Below are 16742 nucleotides of genomic sequence, written 5' to 3' on the forward strand. Positions count from 1 at the left end.
TGTCAGTATCACTGGTGCCTCCCTCTCTCTCTGCAGTGTACACTATGTGGTCTAGGGTTATTATTCTAGCCTAAACCCTCTTACACACTCGGTCAGGAGGCAAGAGGACGACTCGCGGAAAGCAGACTGGTGCTGTGGCTGAATAGAATGCCTTAGTGAAGTGTCTCTGCCCATTATCTAAACAGACACACTCACACGTCACCAGGATTACTTCACAGTGGAGAACTTGATCATGAGTATTAATCCATCCAAGGCCATAGCCCAGCTAAAGTAAGATTTGATGCCCATCTGGTAAGAAACCAACCACACAGATGATCTATTCTTCTGCTCCACTCTGCTAGTATAGCTGACCGTTATGGAGAGTTAGACTCAGGGGAGAGAGGGGCGGTGGGGGCTGAAAGTCAACCGTTTGTTCTGAATGTCTACTAGGTCTCCGGGGACCTATATGGCCCAGACTTTCCCCCACAGCCATTTCCTGTCAAACAGCCTGGCCTGGCTCGGCCCAGTCTCTGTTGTTCCTCTCCCCCAACCCCCCCCCCGGTCTCTCCTCCACTGTTTCACTGGCCGCCCCCTTTCCTTCTCGCGACCTTTAACCCTCTGACATATGTCACCTCCCAAGGAGCCGCCACGTCAGGTGGGAGCCCGACTGTGTGTGTGCAATATAGTGTGTTCAGAGAATCAGTTTACAAGGCCTGAGGACGCCTGATTTATGCTGCGATAACAGAGGCGAGGAAATCGCGCAGGCTGCGTCTTGTCCGTGTGGTAGCTCTGGGATAAGCTTTGCTTTGTTCTGCTGTACGGGCTGACCTGCATGCTAATCCTCCTGTGTGTTGTGTTGTTGTCTACAGTAGCTGTTGTGGTAGGACAATGTCTGGCTTCACAGTCAACAGACTCAGACGTGTGACTCTTTCTCCTGCAGCCCCAGGCTGGAGTCTATGAACTATATGCATTTCAACACCTCTATAATGCATAGGCACTCCCCAGTGAAGAATGCCCTCTCTCCTGATCTGACTTCTGTTTTCTGTCAGGAAGAACAACTCGTTTCTCCTGCCCTCTTAAAAGCCCACGCTTCTCTCAGTAGAGCAGTCTGGCAACTGTAGCCCTGCGGGCTGTGGGCCAGGGACAGAGAACAGTCAGAAGTGTCACAACAAGACCAGGGCTTCCAGTCAGGCCTCTACCAACCAGGACCCATGGTCTGCTCCAGGAGTATCTAGGTGACTCCTTGGCATGGCCAGCCGTGGGACACAGCAAGATGAAACCATAAGTCTACAATAGATATTTTTATACTTCCCTGCTATGCTTTTTGCTGGCTAGAATAGGATGTAGCGATAATGTTATGCTATGTCAGGAATATGTTTGACTAGCTCCTAAGGCTGTAACACTTGGATATGTAACTCTGAGACTGATGAGGTCCTGCATGTCTAAGGACTCGCTTTAGAACGGTGAGGTTTATATCAGAAGGCAGTGCTCTGAATGATCCTGGGCTTTGCCTCAGCTCAAGGTCGCCATCTGTCCACGTAGGGCTGCAGTGAGAGGTCTCTCTCAAAGTGTAACCCCAGTCAGCCCTAGCCAGGCCAGGGAACAGCAAACACCAGTCCACCCAGCCGCATGGCTCTGATCTGGAGAAGAGCTCCAGATAAAGGAGACCGGATGCAACCCTGGTCTGTATGTCTGCTAGCTAGTGCTTGGAGCTGGACGCTGATGCTAACCTAGTGTTAATAATCACTATGAGTGTATGTGTTTGTCTTTTTTGGTCGGTTTTGAGTTTATTTCTCTTGGGGAAATGTTGATATTGTTCCCTAACATTTCCCTCCATACCCTTTCCATAAATGCACGGTTTATGATTGACTGTTTTTCATCAGCTCCCTAATGTTTAGTTCAAGCAATGTATTTTTATTTTCTTGTGCTAAACAAATCCAGTTGGATGGCGTCCAAACTTTGACCTTACACTAAGCCTGTATTTGTTTGTAATAATCAGATGGATCGTTTCTCATTGGCTATTGCAGGAAGGACTGGGAGGAGCTGTTTGACATCATCATCACCAACGCCTTGAAGCCTGGGTTCTTCTCCCTGGTGCCCCAACAGAGGCCCTTCAGGACTCTGGGTGAGTTCCTGCCAGCCTGCCTATCTGAATGTCTGCCTTTTCACACAAGATACCCGATATACAGTACACTTTCCTCCAACACTAAGCACTGTGGAACAGCCCTTTGCCTTCATCAAAAAGAGCATTGCAGGGCTGTAGATTTTACACCCCAGTGGGATCTCATGGGGGAAACTTATCGTGGGGGGCAGGTCTCAGGTTGGACTCATTGGCAGTCAGGATTGTTAGTCTCCATTGAGTGATGTTAACACACCAGGTTCCCATTATCCAACAGGAGATAAAGCTGTGTTCAGAGATAAAATACTAGTTCTTCCAACTAGCATGAGTCTTCAGACGTTTAAGGATTTTAAAAATATTTATTTTTATTTAACCTTGATTTAATTTACTTAATACCCATCCCGGATCCGGGAGCATCCTCATCAAAAAAGCTGACTAGCATAGCCTAGCCTAATGGGACAGGGATATCATATAATATAATTTTCATGAAATCACAAGTCCAATACAGCAAATGAAAGATAAACATCTTGTGAATCCAGCCATCATTTCCGATTTTTAAAATGTTTTACAGCGAAAACACAATATGTATTTATATTAGCTAACCACAATAGCCAAACACACAACGGCATATTTTCACCATGTTTCCACCGCATAGGTAGCTTTCACAAAACCCACAAATAGAGATATAATTAATCACTAACCTTGAACAACTTCATCAGATGACAGTCTTATAACATCATGTTATACAATACATTTATGTTTTGTTCGAAAATGTGCATATTTATAGCTACAAATACTGGTTTTACATTGCAGCCACCATCACAAATAGCACCAAAGCAGCCAGAATAATTACAGAGAGCAACGTGAAATACATAAATACTCACCATAAAACATTTATGAAAAATACATGGTGTACAGCAAATGAAAGATAAACATCTTGTGAATCCAGCTATCATTTCCGATTTTTAAAATGTTTTACAGCGAAAACACAATATATATTTCTATTAGCTCACTACAATAGCCAAACACACAATGCCATTTACTCCCCGCCAAAATAGCTTTCACAAAACCGACAAAATAGAGATAGAATTAATCACTAACCTTGAACAACTTCATCAGATGACAGTCTTATAACATCATGTTATACAATACATTTATGTTTTGTTCGAAAATATGCATATTTAGAGCTGCAAATCGTGGTTATACATTGTGAATACGTAGCAACAATTCACCAAAATCTCCGGAGATATTTTGGACAGTCACCTAATCTAATCAAAGAACTCATCATAAACTTTACTAAAAAATACATGTTGTACAGCAAATGAAAGATACACTGGTTCTTAATGCAACCGCTGTGTTAGATTTTAAAAAATAACTTTACTACAAAATGCATTATTGTGAGACAGCGCTCACCTATTCTCCGCCGAGTTGGAGTCAACATATTACACAGAAATACGAAATAACATCATAAATTGTGTCTTACTTTTGCTGAGCTTCCATCAGAATGTTGTCCAAGGAGTCCTATTTCCAGAATAAATCGTTGTTTGGTTTTAGAATGTCCATTTCTTCTGTCGAATTAGCAACCTTGGCTAGCCATGTGGTGCGAACATGCCCATCATCTCTTGGCGCAAAGAACGGAAAATTCCAAAAGTCCCAATAAACGTTGAATAAACTGATCAAACTCGGTTGAAAAATCCTACTTTATGATGTTTTTCTCATATGTATCAAATAAAATCAGAGCCGGAGCAATTCGCCGTGTATACCGAACGCTTTTCAGAAGACAATGTCGAGGTCCAATTTGTAAGTCGCTCTGGATAAGAGCGTCTGCTAAATGACTTAAATGTAAATGTAAATGAGGTCCCCCGCGTGCCGTCGAAAACAAACAAAATACCGGACCTGTCACTCCAAAAGCTCTTATTCGACCTCAGATCAAGCTAGACACCCCATTCAACCTTCTACTGCCTGTTGACATCTAGTGGAAGGCGTATGAAGTGCATACATATCGATAAATAAAAGCCAGTTGAATAGGCAGGCCCTGAAACAGAGCCTCGTTTTCAGATTTTTCACTTCCTGTATGGAAGTTTGCTGCCAAATGAGTTCTGTTTTACTCACAGATATAATTCAAACAGTTTTAGAAACTTCTGAGTGTTTTCTATCCAATAGTAATAATAATATGCATATTGTATGATCTAGAACAGAGTACGAGGCCGTAATTTTTTTTTCCCAAAGTGAAAACAGCGCCCCCCCTATTCACAAGAAGTTAACTAGGCAAGTCAGTGAAGAACAAATTCTTATGTATAATGACAGCCTAACTCGGCCAGACCCTCCCCTAACCCGGACGACGCTGGGCCAGTTGTGCGCCGCCCTATGGGACTCCCGATCACGGCAGGTTGTGATACAGCCCGGGATCGAACCAGGGTCTGCAGTGACGCCTCTAGCACTGAGATGAAGTGCCTTAGATCGCTGCGCCACTCGGGATAATTAGGAGCACGAAACTAGGGTATTTGGTGCAGTTTCCTGTTGCAGTATCACTTTTCTGATTCTGATAAAATCAAAATACTTGTGGAGTTGGAATCCAGAAAAAGAATCCATGCATCTAATAACCTCTCAAAACCCAAGCGTCAAATCACTACTGAAATCAGTAGGATGAACTAGCATCAAGACAGGTGGTGAACATCAAACTACAGATGTAGGATCTTAATTTGAGCCAGTCTGCTACAGCAGGAAAATAATCCTGCAGCAACAGAAAAAGTGAATTATTTTGTGATTTATAATTTATGGACATTTTTGTAGGGGAAAATCAAGTCTGAAATTTTAATATGAGAATTACAAACTTCAGAAGCCTTTTTAAACCTCAAAATACACTACAAGTTTAAATGTACTGCATTGCAGAAAAGTGATCCTGCAACAGGGTGATCAAATTAAGATCCAACATCTTTTTGTTCATATTAGCTGTCAGTATTTCTAATATGATCTGTGATCCACACATGGTCCCAGTTTTCCTGCTCAAGCAGCTTATATTTAATCCCGATCGGTTCCTGAAGGTGTGCACCGGCTCTGGAATGCTCCCCCATCTGGACTGCGTTCCTGCCAGGAATAACACTGGAGGGAAGCGTTATGTGTGAAACACAATGACCCAGCCGCTCAAATATTCACTCCTCCTCCAGCCCTCGCCACGTTGGCAGATATAGCCTCAGTCAGTGCCTGGTTCTATTCCATACTGGAGAGATATTTGATTAGATTTTCTTATTTCATCCATACAGAGATATTGGCCTCTGGGATATAACATCACTGTTGTGCACTACTTATGTGCCTCTATTGTAATGTTCTACGTGTTGCTATAGTGATGCTGTTAAGTTGATCAGATAAAGCTGAGTTGACAAGGTCAGTCTAAGTTCAGGAGGAAAAGGCTAGTTTACTATCAGAAGGTCGGAATCTTGTCAACATATACCTTGGGGACCGAAATGATTGACACCCTTGATAAAGATGAGAAAAAAGGACTGTAAAATAAATAATTAAAATACTGAGCTATATTGTATGCGCCAAAGAAATGAGGAAACAATATTATTTTATACTAATACAATTGACCAGAGAAAGATATTTTGTTTAACAGGTAATATTTTTTTCTCTCAAAAAGGTAGGGGTCAAAATGATTGACACCCCTGTTTTCAATATCTTTTGATACAGTACTTTACCTTGCAAAGATAACGGCACTGAGACTTTTTCTAAAATGTTTTATGAGATGGAGAACACATTGGGAGGGAACTTAGACCATTCCTTCATACATAATCTTTCCAGATCCTTGATATCCTTCATCTGCTCATATGGACTCCCCTCTTCAATTCAAACCACAGGTTTTCAATGGGTTCGGAGACTGAGATGTCCATTGCGAAATGTTGATTTTGTGGCCAATTAACCATTTCTTTGTGGATTTTGATGTTTGCTAGGAGTTATTGTCTTGCTGGAAGATCCACTTGCGGCCAAGTCTCAGTCCCGTTATCCTCGCAAGGTGAGGTATTGAAAACGGGTGAAAAAAATATATATATACTTTTGAGAAAAACTTGTATTTATCGTTACACAAAATCTCTTTCTCTGAGCAATTGTATTAGTATAAAATAATATAGTTTCCCCAAAAAGTTTACCATACAATATAGCTCAGTATTTTAATTCCTTATTTTATAGTTTTTTGCTGATCTTTATCAAGGGTGTCAATCATTTCAGACCCCACTGTATGTATATATAGTCCAGTTTAATTTGTTGACATTTGGGCACCTGCTCATTCCATGACATAGTAGACTGACCAGGTGAATCCAGGTGAAAGCTATGAACCCTTATTGATGTCACTTGTTTAATCTACTACAATCAGTGTAGATGAAGGGGAGGAGACAAGTTAAAGAAGGATGTTTAAGCCTTGAGACAATTGAGACATGGGATTGTGCATGTGTGCCATTCAGAGGGTGAACGGGCAAAACAACATGAACTGCAACGCTGCTGGGTTTTTAACGTTCAACAGTTTCCTGTTTGTATCAAGAATGGTCCACCGCCCAAAGGACATCCAGCCAACTTGACACAGCTGTGGGAAGCATTGGAGTCAACAAAACCAGCATCCCTGTGGAACGCTTTCGACACCTTGTAGAGTCCATGCCCTGACGAATTGAGGCTGTTCTGAGGGCAAAAGGGGGTGCAACTCAATATTAGGAAGGTGTTCCTAATGTTTTGTCATCTCAATTTAGATATTTTTCCCCAACATCAGCCTCATTTGATGGAGTGGCTCAAATACTGTATGTGTGTCATTGAATGGGTTCCTACACAGGACAGGAGTAGCTACATTATATAATTCATAAGGGCCCAGTTCCTGCCAGGTACTGTATAAGACTGAGAGGTTTTATAAATCAATCCTTTACTTTGGCTGCAAGCATCAGACTCCTCCCAGCCTCTTATTAAGCGTGGGCTGCGTCCCGCACGGCACCCTATTCTCTATATAGTGCACTACTTTTGAACAGAACCCTATGGACCCTGGTCAAAAGTAGTGCAAATATAGGCAGTAGGGTGCCATTTGAGACGTGGCCATGGCCTTCAGCAGCCATTTGTCCAGAGGATGCCAGATCTCTCTAAATATTTGCCTGGTTACAGTGAAAATGCCACAGGATTTCACATCCTAATAGGTGACCGGTATTCCTTGTGCGCGCGTGTGTGTTTCTGTGCTCAGTTTTTCTGGGGTTCCAGAGACCACATACTTCTCATTCCACTTTTTCTTAAGGTCCCTGCATCCTCACAGCTGTTACTGTGTGTGTGTGTGTGTGTGTGTGTGTGTGTGTGTGTGTGTGTGTGTGTGTGTGTGTGTGTGTGTGTGTGTGTGTGTGTGTGTGTGTGTGTGTGTGTGTGTGTGTGTGTGTGTGTGTGTGTGCGTGACTGAATCGCACAAACTAAAGTCTGTGCTTTGTCTCTCTCTTCTGCCACAATATTTATAGCATATTTAACCTTAGCGTGAACCTGGTGCAGCCCACTCTGTCAAGGACTGTCTTTTTCTAAAAAAGAAGGTCGAGGTTCTCTTGCTGCTGGTCTTAAGCGCCCATCAGTCTCCTAAAGACTGTTTTCTTCTCCTGTCCAGAAGTGCAGTCACCCACTTCAAAGTGCAGGGTTCCTAAAAGCTGGGCAGCAAAGGGTATACTTAAGCAATAAGGTCCGAGGAGGTGTGGTATATGGTCAGTATACCACAGCTATGGGCTGTCCCCCGGCACGACGCAATGGGGAGTGCCTGGACACAGCCCTTGATCATATATCACAAACCCCCGAGGTGCCTTATTAGTATTATAAACTGGTTACCCACGTAGTTAGAGCAGTAAAAATACATACCCGTGGAATACCCGCGGTCTGATATACCATGGCTGTCAGCCAATCAGCATTCAGGGCTCGACCCACCCAGTTTATAATGTACTAAACTCAGCAAAAAAAGAAACGTGCTCTCACTGTCAACTGTCAACTTTATTTTCGGCAACTTAACATGTGTAAATATTTGTATGAACATAACAAGATTCAACAACTGAGACATAAACTGAACAAGTTCCACAGACATGTGACTAACAGAAATTGAATAATGTGTCACTGAACAAAGGGGGGGTCAAAATCAAAAGTAACAGTCAGTATCTGGTGTGGCCACCAGCTGCATTAAGTACTACAGTGCATCTTCTCCTCATGTACTGCAACAGATTTGCCCGTTCTTGCTGTGAGATGTTACCCCGCTCTTCCACCAAGGCACATGCAAGTTCCCGGACATGTCTGGGGGGAATGGCCCTAGCCCTCACCCTCCGATCCAACAGGTCCCAGATGTGCTCAATGGGATTGAGATCCGGGCTCTTCTCTGGCCATGGCAGAACACTGACATTCCTGTCTTGCAGGAAATCGCGCACAAAACGAGCAGTATGGCTGGTGGCATTGTCATGCTGGAGGGTCATGTCAGGATGAGCCTGCAGGAAGGGTACCGCATGAGGGAGGAGGATGTCTTCCCTGTAATGCACAGCGTTGAGATTGCCTGCAATGACAACAAGCTCAGTCTGATGATGCTGTGACACACCGCCCCAGACCATGACGGACCCTCCAGCTCCAAATCGATCCCGCTCCAGAGTACAGGCCTCGGTGTAACGCTCATTTCTTCGACGATGAACGCGAATCCGACCGTCACCCCTGGTGAGACAAAACCGTAACTCGTCAGTGAAGAGCACATTTTGCCAGTCCTGTCTGTTCCAGCAACGGTGGGTTTGTGCCCATAGGAAACGTTGTTGCCGGTGATGTCTGGTGAGGACCTGCCTTACAACAAGCCCTCTGTCCAGCCTCTCTCAGCCTATTGCGGACAGTCTGAGCACTGATGGAGGGATTGTGCGTTCCTGGTGTAACTCGGGCAGTTGTTGTTGCCATCCTGTACCTGTTCCGCAGGTGTGATGTCCGGATGTACCGATCCTATGGAGGTGTTGTTACACGTGGACTGCCACTGTGAGGACGATCAGCTGTCCGTCCTGTCTCCCTGTAGCGCTGTCTTAGGCGTCTCACAGTATGGACATTGCAATTTATTGCCCTGGCCACATCTGCAGTCCTCATGCCTCCTTGCAGCATGCCTAAGGCACGTTCACGCAGATGAGCAGGGATCCTGGGCATTTTTCTTTTGCTGTTTTTCAGAGTCAGTAGAAAGGCCTCTTTAGTGTCCTAAGTTTTCATAACTGTGACCTTAATTTCCTACCGTCTGTAAGCTGTTAGTGTCTTAACGATCGTTCCACAGGTGCATGTTCATTAATTGTTTATGGTTCATTGTTTAACACTGTTTATCTTTGAAATACGGGGTCCTGAAAAAGGGCCGTTTCTTTTTTTGCTGAGTTAATTTACTCAACGGAGATTCCAGCAGGCCTAAACCCTAGCTGTTTAACTGAGTTCTGTTTTCAGCTAAACATTAGATTTGTTTTCGAGGAACTTTCTGTGGCCTCCTGCCTTGCAGTTTCTAGAGTGTGTGTGTAATGCTCTAGAAGTTGTGTGGTGGTTCACATTCCACACTCTCTCTATCTTGTTTTGGCTGTCTTCCAATGCCCCCTTGCTCAAACTGAAGCAGACTGGGGTTATTGCTGAGCAGCAGCTCAACAGCCAAAACCAAAACCCCTCCAATCAACTAGGAATGACTAAGTGAAAAGTGTTTGGCTGTTGTTGAGCGTCAAGACATAAACCATGTACCTGAAATACTTCCATGAGGTCATTGACACACTTTCTAGTTTTTTTTTTGGGGGGGTGGGGCGTTCCTCTTCTCTGAGAAGCTGACACATTGCCTGGTGGCTGAGGGTGTTTCCTAAATGACACCCTATTCCCTATATAGTGCACTACGTTGAACAGAGCCCTTATCAAAAGTGGTGCACTACATAGGGAATAAGGTGCCATTTTGGGACGCATGAGACACGGCTACACCGGGCCAGACTGAGCCACTGCACCCACAGAGGTATTCGAGGAGGAAGCATGCTAGCCTTCTTGGGCGTGTCCCAAAGGGCACAATATTCTGTATATAGTGCACTACTTTTGACCAGGGCCACCTTAATTACTTCATTAGTGTGCTAATACAGTGCCATTTGGGACGCAGCCCATGACTCTGTTTTGACTCCGAGAACTGTTTTTCCCTTGCTGTGCTGATGTAATGGCCGCTGTACTCTGTGTACCAGCAGCAGCAAAGCTAAGAGCAGAACTTAGAAGGAAATAGATATCCAGCCTTAGACCACATGCTGAGACCTAAATATGAACTGTTTAGGAAAAATACTCATGGAAGTAGCTCAATAGGCTCATTTCCCCTGTGAAAAAATCGCCCTTTTCAGTTATGTATTTTTATCCCTAACATAAGTACAGTATATTGAGCTATGGAAATATCCACATGGTTAGAATCCATTTTGCCCTGTCATATTTGTTTGTTGGCCCATCCAATGTTGAGTAATGTGGCGGTGAGGTTTTGAGGTGTGGTTGTGTGTTGAGAGGTGTGGTCGTGTATGTTCGTGTCATTGAGCGGTGTGGTCGAGCCGTGTGGTGACCCTGTGGTAAGGTTGCTCACTTTGTCTTGCAGTGAATGATGTGGAGGAGAGTGAAGGGCTGCCGTCCCTGGACAAGCCTGGCTGGTACTCTCAAGGAAACTGGCCCCACCTCCACCAGCTGCTCAAAACCATGACTGGGAAACCTGAGCCCAAGGTTAGATTTGTTGATTCATTGATTGTTTGTTTGATGGGTTAGTTGATTACTTTCTTGTCCTTACGGAGGAAGTTATGCTCAGCTGTTGAAGTAACTAGCAAACGTTATATGTGTATCCAAATAACCATCACTTCCATACTATCCTGGGATCTGTGTCTCAATGTTTATCCACAGGACAGTGTGCTGCCGTTCCTGGCAAACGCACAGAGATCGGACATCCGATATAAATCAGCTCCGGGAGATTTGCACCGGTGTGACGGAGAGGGAAACATGGCCGCGTACACAGCGTATACGATCTCTGGCAGGCAGCTAGCTCGTCTGACTCTGAGACTCTGTTTGTGCTCTGTCTCAGCTCTTGAGGAAAGGCCCTGGCAAGAGCTGTGTCAAGCCCCTTCGAGTGCACCCAGGCATGCTCATCATCCACGTCCTCAGCCTCTCCTTCCTTTCCCGCCTCCAAACATCCACCCCTCTGACCCGGCCAGGGGCGCTCAATGCCCCCCTCTGTTATCGGGCCACGTGGAGAAAGCGCTCGCGGAATGCAGTGTCAACCTGCACTTGTGGCAGCTTTAAGGCAGCCACTCTGGGGTGACCTGAGGCGGTCGACATTTTGGGTTCTCTTCACTTTTACCTGATAAGACTTAATGTAGGCCAGTAGGCCGGCTGAATGGAGGCATTCAGAGCAGATTACAGTCCCATGTAGGTCCCCTGTGGCAGTGAGTACAGGCCTGCCTGCTATGTGTAGGATCACAATTTATACACTGAGCTGCCCATCTCATACAGACTCAGTGAGTCAATGATTGAAACGGCGCTAGTTTTTTACTCAATTAAAGGAGCAGTATAATCCTGCAACAACCGTTTGCTGTGGTCATAAGGCGTTCGCTATACATTGGCAATTTCACATATTCACATTGATTGAAAGATGACATCATTTTTGTCATCCAAAAAAGACAGCATCAGGATATTGCAGTTCAGTTGTGTCCTTACCATTTCATTAGTTGCATATCAGCAGCGTTGCTAAGTAACATGGATTATAGTCCTTATCTCCCTGGCCCTCTCATGTCAGATATGTGATCTCCCCCTCCCTCTTGTCTGTTTGCATCCCAAATAGCACCCTATTCCCTAAATAGTGCACTACTTCTGGCCAGGGCCCTGCTAGTAGTGCACTATGTAGGGAATAGGGTGCCATTTGGGACGCGTCCTCTGTCTGTCCCAGTCAGGCCGCACACAGTGGAGCACAATGGGCTCATTAAACTGGGCTTTCTGAGCTGCTGTGGCTTTTCAGACCTGTTTATCCAGGGGTGGCTTTACCTCTAATCGCTGCTCTGAGTGATGCATTGATAAGTGTAGGGGGCAGTGAACTGGGCTGGGGGTCTCTTGACTGGGTCTAGGGGAAGGGAGGGAGCCACAGGTTGTAGCTACAGTTGAAGTCGGAAGTTTACATACACCTTAGCCAAATACATTTAAACTCAGGTTTTCACAATTCCTGACATTTAATCCTAGTAAAAATTCCCTGTCTTAGGTCAGTTAGGATCACCACTTTATTTTAAGAATGTGAAATGTCAGAATAATAGTCGAGAGAATGATTCATATCAGCTTTTATTTCTTTCATCACATTCCCAGTGGGTCAGAAGTTTACATACACTCAATTAGTATTTGGTAGCATTGCCTTTAAATTGTTTAACAAGGGTCAAACGTTTCAGGTAGCCTTCCATAAGCTTCCCACAATAAGTTAGGTGAATTTTGGCCCATTCCTCCTGACAGAGCTGGTGTAACTGAGTCAGGTTTGTAGGCCTCCTTGCTCGCACACGCTTTTTCAGTTCTGCCCAGAAATTTTCTATGGGATTGAGGTCAGGGCTTTGTGATGGCCACTCCAATACCTTGACTTTGTTGTCCTTAAGCCATTTTGCCACAACTTTGGAAGTATGCTTGGGGTCATTGTCCATTTGGAAGACCCATTTGCGATCAAGCTTTAACTTCCTGACTGATGTCTTGAGATGTTGCTTCAATATATCCACATAATTGTCCTCCATGATGCCATCTATTTTGTGAAGTGCACCAGTCCCCCCTGCAGCAAAGCACCGCCACAACATGATGATGCCACCCCCGTGCTTCACGGTTGGGATGGTGTTCTTCGGCTTGCAAGCCTCCCCCTTTCTCCTCCAAACATGACGATGGTCATTATGGCCAAACAGTTCTATTTTTGTTTCATCAGACCAGAGGACATTTCTCCAAAAAGTACGATCTTTGTCCCCATGTGCAGTTGCAAAGCGTAGTCTGTCTTTTTTATGGCGGTTTTAGAGCAGTGGCTTCTTCCTTGCTGAGCGGCCTTTCAGGTTATGTCGATATAGGACTCCTTTTACTGTGGATATAGATACTAGATACTTTTGTACCTGTTTCCTCCAGCATCTTCACAAGGTCCTTTGCTGTTGTTCTGGGATTGATTTGCACTTCTCGCACCAAAGTACGTTCATCTCTAGGAGACAGAACGCATCTCCTTCCTGAGCGGTATGACGGCTGCGTGGTCCCATGGTGTTTATACTCGCAAACTATTGTTTGTACAGATGAATGTGGTACCTTCAGGCGTTTGGAAATTGCTCCCAAGGATGAACCAGACTTGTGGAGGTCTACAATTTCTTTTCTGAGGTCTTGGCTGATTTCTTTTGATTTTCCCATGATGTCAAGCAAAAGAGGCACTGAGTTTGAAGGTAGGCCTTGAAATACATCCACAGGTACACATCCAATTGACTCAAACTATGTCAATTAGCCTATCAGAAGCTTCTAAAGCCATGACATAATTTTTGGGAATTTTCCAAGCTGTTTAAAGGCACAGTCAACTTAGTGTATGTAAACTTCTGACCCACTGGAATTGTGATACAGTGAATTATAAGTGAAATAATCTGTCTGTAAACAATTGTTGAACAAACTACTTGTGTCATGCACAAAGTACATGTCCTAACTGACTTGCCAAAACTATAGTTTGTTAACAAGAAACTTGTGGAGTGGTTGAAAAAACGAGTTTTAATGACTCCAACCTAAGTGTATGTAAACTTCCGACTTCAACTGTAGTTACAAATTATGGAGAAAGTCGGAGTTAACCTGAATTCTGTTGCATTATCTGTCCCAGCCTTATGAAACGGTTTAGCATGAAAGTCTCTCTATAATGTATTGCCACTGTGTTGGAATTCCTGGCCCTGTAAATATTTATCATACTGATCCGATGCCTCTGGCAGCAGTGGGGAGCTGAAAAACGATCGGTGCACTCCCCGCAGCAGTGCTCTCTCTCCAGCTCTGTGGCCAGTTTCTGGGAAAGCCTGGAAACCTGATGCCTGAGCCCGCCCCAGCCACAGAGCTCCACAGGCCGAGCTCACAGCTCCACAGCCTGGGCCCCAGGCTGGCCGACTGTCCTGTTTATTTATGCGTGGGACTGCGAGGCCTGGTCAGAGACGCTGTAAAGGGCCTGAGAAAAGGAGGGGGTTTCCGGAGCGAGGCCTGCGGCCCACATGAATTCATTAGAGACCCTCCACTCCTCCCTCACCCCCCTCGTCTTTATGGATGTCTGCCTCATCTATACCCCCCACCCCCTCCCAAACACACACACCCCACTCTGCATTCCACACAGAGAGCTATGTGAAGGACTCTTTAAGAGTGTGTCTTTAGTACCAAGATTTTCTCATTATCCTTATAGAACACTGACCCCAGTGGCCTGGGGTCATAACCTTTCTTCTCTCCTTAAATGGACCCCTTGAGAAGTCAGAGTTGTGCTGAAACTCAAGGAGCTATTTCCTCTAAAGAGCTGTTTCCATTATGGGAGCATTCTTGTTTTGTTCTTCCTCTAGTTGTTCCCTAATCTGACACTCTTCTTAACCCATCGTTTCCACTGGGTTTGCAAGGAATTCAACTATTTACATTTCAATAGTTTCAAAAGTAAGGAAATGGGTTGCCAGTCAGTTTTGGTATGCTGTTCAGCTAAGCCTGTCTTAACGTGTTTGTCTTGAGTACAAAACAGAAATGATGGTCAAAGAAGACGTGATGGGTTTTGCAGCCCCATCGTGTCTGGTCTAGTTCGGCCTAAGGGGCAGTAAGACACATGTCGGATTTATTGAATTTGACTACTGCTGAGCGCTCCCTTGAAACGAATCCAGAAAAAAATGATATTTTATTACAGCACTTTACTAATCAGATGAGGAGGTAGTTACTATAACGTTGAAAAGTAAACTTAATTTACTGAGCAGCTGCGAATGTGGCCTCATTCATTGTCTATCCTGTCTCCTACCCTATACAGGTGGTGTACTTTGGGGATAGCATGCGGTCGGACATGTTCCCTGCTAGCACGTTCGGGAAGTGGGAGACGGTGATGATCGTGGAGGAAATGGAGGGAGAGGGCGTCCCGAGGTGCGACGCAGCGAAGACCAACGAGGCCCAAGCGGAGCCTCAGGACAAGAAGGGAAAGTTTGAGGTTAGTTCACACAAGCAGCTGTTTCCGTTTAAAGCGCTCTCCCACCTTTTTACCTTGCTCCCTCTGAAAGACATATCCTCCCAACCCCCAGCCCCTTTGCTCTGCTCAATGCCACAATATACCCACCGTAGCGTGTGTTGTGTCTGAGTGGATACGTGGGCTTGTTCATTTTGTAAGCGTTATCAAAAGACTTACAGTGTTGTAAGTGTTCCGTGGCAGTTTTGTATTATTACAGTTCCACAGCTATTGGCGAAATCTGTAAAACCGGTCATGTTGAAACAAGTTTATATGAGTCTGTATTACTGCCTAGTGTCAGTACAGGAAAGTCAGCGGAGAAAATTTTCACGGCAGTTGACGTACTGCTAGGAAGGAAACTATAATGTGATGTGCTGTGCTTTCTTACAACTATTATGTAATATTGTCAGTGCTGCCCTCTCCTTCACTGACCAGGCCATAGTCTATCCATATCCAGAGGGGTCAGTGCTTCCTGAGAGGGAATTAGGTGAGTCAGCATATATGTTGCCAGGAACGATGAGAGGAACCACCTGGTTTGGATAGGACACCACTAAGGGTGTGTCCGTAAATTTACTCTGGATTGCCAGATTGCGCTCAGAATGTGCTCTGAGCATTGCCAGATTTGTCCGTTTTGTAAATTCATATCGTTTTGGGTTCAGAGAGCACCCTGGACACTGCCCGAGGAGTAGGGTTGATCTGAGCGTTCTGTCCTCACAACGGCAGTCAAGCACCCAAGCTAACTGGCTAACGTTGTCTAGCTTGCTAGCTACTTCCAGACACAAATGAAAGAACGCCTCACTCTGACGATTTTACTCACCCTAGCAGAGCTGTTTTAGCTGATTTCACGTTATCCAGGGTGTTGGTGACTAACTGTGCTGCTGGCAACAATTTAATTATATATATTTTTGGGCCAATGTTTACTGACACCGGTCATATTCAACGGGGGATGCGCGTTCGTAAAATCGTCAGTTATTCTGTGCTCTGGCACACTCAGACGAGAATGCTCTGAAATAAGAGTTGATAGCCAGAGTGTATTGACGAACGCACTCTGAAGACAGATTGGAGCACAGAGCCTTGGAGATGGACAAATCGTCTCGGCCTAGACTCACTACCTCTACCTCTCTTTCTCATGCTCTTTTCTCTTTCTCTCTCTCCACTTCCTCTTTTCACTTCACCTTTCCTTACTAAAACTTATTTCCCCATTTGCCTCGTTTATGAGAAATTCATTATCTCCTGACTCCTGGAAGCTCCAGTAGGTCTCTCTCTCTCTCTCCACTGTGGTGTATCAGCTCTGAGCTGTAGCTCCGCTGCAGCCAAAGTGTATGTAACACATTAGACAGTCTCAGAAAGCTGCCTGGAACAACATGTTTCTCATCAGTTTCCCCCAGATTCCTTTTGGTTACATTTTGGCTCTCAATATCTGGTGGAAATTTCCACATGAATAGGCAATGTAATGTTGTGCATCAA

The 16742-nt window shown here is 44.8% G+C and overlaps 1 protein-coding gene across 1 annotated transcript in view; it reads left to right on the plus strand.

Annotated features, from left to right (window-relative positions):
• Window positions 1-16742, plus strand: part of LOC139582236 (5'-nucleotidase domain-containing protein 1-like) — a 55698-nt gene that overhangs the window by 35299 nt on the left and 3657 nt on the right. Inside the window, exons 8-10 of the mRNA XM_071412213.1 lie at window positions 2007-2104; window positions 10683-10804; window positions 15087-15260. Coding sequence (XP_071268314.1) covers window positions 2007-2104; window positions 10683-10804; window positions 15087-15260 — 394 coding nt within the window. The remainder of the gene's footprint in view (window positions 1-2006; window positions 2105-10682; window positions 10805-15086; window positions 15261-16742) is intronic.

This window comes from Salvelinus alpinus, chromosome 8, assembly GCF_045679555.1.
Source record: "Salvelinus alpinus chromosome 8, SLU_Salpinus.1, whole genome shotgun sequence".
Classification (NCBI taxonomy): domain Eukaryota; kingdom Metazoa; phylum Chordata; class Actinopteri; order Salmoniformes; family Salmonidae; genus Salvelinus; species Salvelinus alpinus.